This window comes from Callithrix jacchus, chromosome 4 (genome assembly GCF_049354715.1).
Source record: "Callithrix jacchus isolate 240 chromosome 4, calJac240_pri, whole genome shotgun sequence".
Classification (NCBI taxonomy): Eukaryota; Metazoa; Chordata; class Mammalia; order Primates; family Cebidae; genus Callithrix; species Callithrix jacchus.
Genome location: NC_133505.1, coordinates 134,000,603 through 134,006,804, shown reverse-complemented (window position 1 = coordinate 134,006,804; position 6,202 = coordinate 134,000,603). Strand labels below are relative to the sequence as shown.

Here is a 6,202-nt window from a genome sequence, read left to right as displayed (position 1 = left end):
AAAAAGAAACAAAATTGATGCGGTGGGGACGGATCCTCTCTTTTCTCTTTACTTTCCATTTATTGTCATTTTTTGTAACTTTATCCCCAGGACCTAAAACTTTACCTGAAAACATAATAAATAAAACAAGCCATCTATACTTTCATATAATTGACAATAAGAACAAAAATTAAAAGATATATTTTTCTCCAATTGAAATCAAAAATAGGCACACAAAGAGTAGGAGCATTTTTAGAACTTATAAAATTACTCAAAATTGTCTATATAAATATGACGATGAGCATAGGGAACACCTGTACTGCATTGATAAGAATAGATAGTCTCAGGGAGAAAGAAATGCAATGTAAGTATAAGTAAAGAGAGTGAAACTGAATCAACCTGTTCTGAGCTCTTTGACATGGTGGGGTGATGTGCTGCATGGAGCACAGGAAAAGGGACCTCAAGAGCAAGAATATCCCATGTTGATCCACTACTGTCCAGTGAGAAAGGCCAGGCTCTGAGAACAGAAATTTTCTGCCACAGGAATACTTCCTTCTGCTATGGGAAAAGAAAGTGCCCCCAGATGCATCTGTCTCACACAGATATACCTGGAGGTCACCCAGTTCTATCAACTGACTTCTTTCACACTCATCTTAAGAGCTTTCTGATTCTTGATTAGCTACCTAGGTCTTAGAGCAAATACACAACATCTAAATCAGTGTTTCTTGACTGTTTCCAGAAAGTTTTCTCTAATCGGAGAGAAAAGAAAACAGTCCTCTCAAGGTCTCTAATAGTGTCTAAAGCAGCCCATTGTTAAGAGAAAATTCTTTAACTTTGAAGGGTTTTAACATGATAATGTTTAGTCTATAAACAAACCAAGATTCTATCTGCTTCATTCACTAATTATGCCAAGCACTTAGAAAAATGCCAGCAGAGGCCGGGCGTGGTGGCTCACGCCTATAATCCCAGCACTTTGGGAGGCAGGTGGATCACTTGAGGTCGAGAGTTAGAGACCAGCCTGGCCAAATGGAGAAACCCCGTCTCTACTAAAAATACAGAAATTAGCCGTGTGTGGTGGTGCATTCCTGTAATCCCAGCTACTTGGAAGGTTAAGACATGAGAACCACTTGAACCCGGGAGACAGAGGTTGCAGTGAGCCAAGATTGTACCAATGCACTCAAGCCTGAGAGGCAGAGTGAAACTGTCTCAAAAAAAAGATCCTTATGGAAAATGAACACAAAGATTTGAACCTCTTGGTTTGCATGATTTTGTGGAGTTTTCTGGGTCAAGTGAATAGCAAACAATTTTCATAGATCGTCTCAGGCTGCTTACGGTAGGAGTGAATTAATGAAATTTTTAAATGTTTCAATTGCTTGTTATCAGCAACAACAACAAAAAAAAGGTTTTCTTCTCTGCCTCTTTGTATAGTCACAGCTGGATTGAGAGTGCAGATTTTTGCCACACATGCTTAATTTTTGCTGCACTCAATGTGCTTATTTCAAAGCACATTGAAAGAAAACGAATCAAGATTTCTATTTTTTAAAAAAACTTTTGTTTGCATGTATTTTATTTTGTTAGTATCACACCATGTTTTTGTTTCTTCAGTTTCTTCTGGGACATATTTTTTTTCAGTGGATCCTCCTCTTCTGGTTTAGCAACAATTTGTTTCTTTTCCATAAGGATCAACTCAGTGAGGTAGGGGAGTTAATGTATGGATTTAATCAGACCATGAGCTCTGTAAGTCTAGCGGCGTGTCCTGAGTGCTTCGTTCACCTGGATATGCTCAATAACCAGAGACTCTCTATCTAAATCCTTAAGTTCACTCAGCATAACTCTGCATTTTTAAACACATGCAGCAAAAATTCAGCACTCTTTCTGGACCACTGACCCTGTGTCCAGCCCCACTGTTTGTCCTGGACATACCTATCAACTCCACCCTTGTGACATCAGACTAGTGAACACTGTTCCTATAAAGTGACATATTTAGTGGCTTTTTGTTTATGCATACCCTTGATGGCCTGGGTGGACTCATGAGTGTTCTTAAAATGAACACAAAGATTTGAACCTCTTGGTTTGCATGATTTTGTGGAGTTTTCTGGGTCAAGTGAATAGCAAACAATTTTCATAGATCGTCTCAGGCCGCTTATGGTAAGAGTGAATTAATGAAATTTTTAAATGTTTCAATTGCTTGCTATCAGCAACAACAACAAAAAAAGGTTTTCTTCTCTGCCTCTGTATAGTCACAGCTGGATTGAGAGTGCAGATTTTTGCCACACATGCTTAATTTTTGCTGCACTTAATGTACTTATTTCAAAAACTTAAACTGACCTGAATTTATATTGTACAGTAATTTCTGTTCTTGTGTCAGCATATTTTGAGAACCTGAACCCATGTGCATACAAATCGACACTGGTTTTTTGCTGTTTGGGAAATTTTATAATATAATCACTAAGACAAGATGACCAGAATACTACTAAAGAGACAGCACACTTTAATGTTTCAGACAACTGCTGGTAGAAATTCTGTTATTTAACAGAATTAAATAAGAATTTTAAGAATTAAAAAAGATTTTAATTCTTAAAATTAACAGGCTTAAAAATAACACACGGTCAAAAGACTTGCATCATGTGAGATATCATAATGCTGTCTCTTCTATTGTCTTAGGCAAACAATAGTTCAGGAAACTTTTTGAAGGAGGAAAAATAAGAAATTACATAGACTTTAATTTTATGTAGTTGAATTAGTGTTCACAATTTTATTGTCAATAAAAACTCTTCACAGCTCTCACACTTTAATTCTGTTGCAATCTCATTGCACAGAATTAAAAGCGAAGTGTAATTCACCAATAAAAGCTTTCACAATTTCACTTTCAGGGAGAAGTTACCCTTAAAATGTCTTGGCTGAGAGCCAGGCGTGGTGGCTCATGCCTGTAATCCTAACACTTTGGGAGGCTGAGGTGGGTGGATCACCTGATGTCAGAAGTTCAAGTCCAGCCTGGCCATTATGGTGAAACCCCATTTGAAAAAAAAAGTCTTGGCTTGAATAAGCCAACTTTGAGAACCAGTTTACCCTTAGGCAAAACAATGATTCATCATTTTAACCTATGGTTTAGCCATTGTTATGAAAAGTTTGTAGTTCTTCACTTTAAAAAGAGTAATTCCGCTCTTTCGCTCAGGCCCGTGACGCCGGCAGGATGGGTAAGTGTCGTGGACTTCGTACTGCTAGGAAGCTCCGTAGCCACCGACGAGACCAGAAGTGGCATGATAAACAGTACAAGAAAGCCCATTTGGGCACAGCCCTGAAGGCCAACCCTTTTGGAGGTGCTTCTCATGCAAAAGGAATCGTGCTAGAAAAAGTAGGAGTTGAAGCCAAGCAGCCAAATTCTGCCATTAGAAAGTGTGTCAGGGTCCAGCTGATCAAGAATGGCAAGAAAATCACACCCTTTGTACCCAATGATGGTTGTTTGAACTTTATTGAGGAAAACGATGAAGTTCTGGTTGCTGGATTTGGTCGCAAAGGTCATGCTGTTGGTGATATTCCTGGAGTTCGCTTTAAGGTTGTCAAAGTAGCCAATGTCTCTCTTTTGGCCCTATACAAAGGCAAGAAGGAAAGACCAAGATCATAAATTTTAATGGTGAAAACACTGTAGTAATAAACTTTCATATGCCAAAAAAAATAAAAAATAAAAAGAGTAATTCCAATCATTGAAAATCTGATCAGTATTTTTCTCTGCTTAAACCAGCACGTATATATGTCAAAAGAGCAAGTTTTCAAACTCATCTCCCATTTCTTTTTTTTCTTTTTGAGACCGAGTCTTGCTCTGTTGCCCAGGCTGGAGTGTAGTGGCCCAATTTCAGTTCACTGCAACCTCCACCTCCTGGGTTCAAGTGAATATCCCACCTCAGCCTCCCAAGTAACCGGGGTTAAAGGTGGCTGCCACCACAGCTGGCTAATTTTTGTATTTTCAGTACAGACGGGGTTTCCACGTGTTGGCCAGGCTAATCTTGAACTCTTGGCCTCAAGTGACCCACCCACCTTGGCCTCCCAAAGTGCTGAAATTATAAGCCTGAGCCACCTTACCTGGCCTTATCTCCCATTTCTTTACAGATTAATCTAAAAAGATAAGCATCTAAATGTTTTCTTCCTACTAATATTATACAAAATCCAGCATTTCTTTCCAGCTCAGTAAAGCACACACAAAAAATAAAACAATAGACCTTTATGACCAGCCTGACTAACATGGTGAAACCCTGTCTCTACTAAAAATACAAAAAGCTGAGCATAATGGTGGGCTCCTGTAATCTTGGCTACTCGAGAGGCTGAGGCAGGAGAATCACTTGAACCTCCGAGGCAGAGGTTGCAGTGAGCCGAGATTGTGCCATTGCACTCCAGCCTGGGCAACAGAGCAAGACTCCATCTCAAAAAAAAAAAACAAAGAAAAAGAAAAAACAAAAACAGAAAACCAAGAGACAAACTCTGTGAGAGGAAGTATTATTAGTGAGTGACTGCAGGGCTGCTGATTCCTGCAGGATACAGAAATGCTACCTTTCCCACCAAAGTCAGCATCACAGATTTGTTTCCATGCATTCACCCATCCATATGTGTTATTCCATTCATTTTTTTAAATCTCATATATCTTTAAAAAATTATTTTTCCCGGTTATTTCAGTATAAATTATCCTTATAAAATTAGTGAACAAAGATCAGTAACTACATTCCTAAATTATTAGTGTCCATGCTTTCCAATGTGAAATATCAAGATTGATTCATCTCTCCTCCAGTCATTCCAGGCTATCCTTCTTGAATGTTAGAACTGTGGCTGGGCATTTAATAAGTATGGCTTTTTCACCTTACCAGTTTCTTTGCAAGCTCCATGCAAGTTTGACCCTAATTACATTGTGGAATTTATTCTTTTTTAACAGTGTGGAATTTACCAAGTTTTTGTATGATTGTTTGGGGCTTATTGTTGTTGCAAATAGACTTTAAGTTAATTATCAAGTAATTTTGAATTTTCAATTGTGGTTTTCATTCCTAGTGAATATTTTTTTTCTTTTGTTGATACAATGTTTTCTGGTTGCTTGAGCACTTAGTTCATTTTTATGTTACCAACAAAAAACAACGAAGATTTATGTAATTATTCTCAGGATTTTATCCACTAAAAGATATATATATATCTATATATATATATATATATTTTTTTTTTTTTGAGACGGAGTTTCGCTCTTGTTACCCAGGCTGGAGTGCAATGGCGTGATCTCGGCTCACCGCAACCTCCGCCTCCTGGGTTCAGGCAATTCTCCTGCCTCAGCCTCCTGAGTAGCTGGGATTACAGGCATGCGCCACCATGCCCAGCTAGTTTTTTGTATTTTTAGTAGAGACGGGGTTTGACCATGTTGACCAGGATGGTCTTGATCTCTTGACCTCGTGATCCATCTGCCTCGACCTCCCAAAGTGCTGGGATTACAGGCTTGAGCCACCACGCCCGGCCCACTAAAAGATATAAGGATCAAACCTTTGGCAGTTACACAACATTAAAGCTATTTTAAATATGCCTCTGAGTATATCCGCTATTTTTAGATGGCATCCACCTACTAGCACTTCAGTAGTAAAGAGAATGGCCTGTGATATTTTTCACCATCAATTTCTTTGGGAAAACCTCATTTCTCCAATATTTGCAGATTTCTGATTGTACTAAAATTTTAAAATTTTGAACTTTCTGTATTAAATCACAGTATGTGTTTCCTATTGGACATATAGTTTTAAAATTATTACACTTTAAATGTACAAGTGGAAAAAAATGGTAACCATACACACAAAACAGATTACTTAGTGGGGAGCAAGGGTGATATTTATCTGCTATTAGTAGGATGTAGAACTAAATGGAATCACATGCTTATTAAAAAAAGTATATAATGAGAGTAACTTAGAAACTTTTAAGCTTCACTTTGGAATCAATGACTTTTGGTGGGGTGTGATCTAAAACAGTGATTCCCGCAGTAGCAAAGTAATTTATCAAAATACTGGCTGTGTGGGTCTTTGTGTTTACATGAAAAGACATCACAATTTTCAGCTCTTCTACTCTGGTAAGCAGTGCCATGAGCACCCTCAGCACACCCTGGTCTTCCCCAAGTAGCTTGCCCAAATCAACTGTTTGGGAGTGCAATGTTAATGCCACTTTATTCTCCAAGAACAGAAGTGCCAAATTTTCTAATCAACAATTGCAC

At 38.3% G+C, this 6,202-nt stretch overlaps 1 protein-coding gene across 1 annotated transcript; it reads left to right on the top strand.

Moving 5' to 3' along the window:
- Positions 1–3,140: 3,140 nt before the first annotated feature.
- On the top strand, positions 3,141–3,668 carry LOC100401854 (small ribosomal subunit protein uS12). Its single transcript, XM_035296648.3, has one exon. The coding sequence runs from the start codon at positions 3,173–3,175 to the stop codon at positions 3,602–3,604; it is 432 nt and encodes a 143-aa protein (XP_035152539.1). The 5' UTR covers positions 3,141–3,172; the 3' UTR covers positions 3,605–3,668.
- Positions 3,669–6,202: the final 2,534 nt, after the last annotated feature.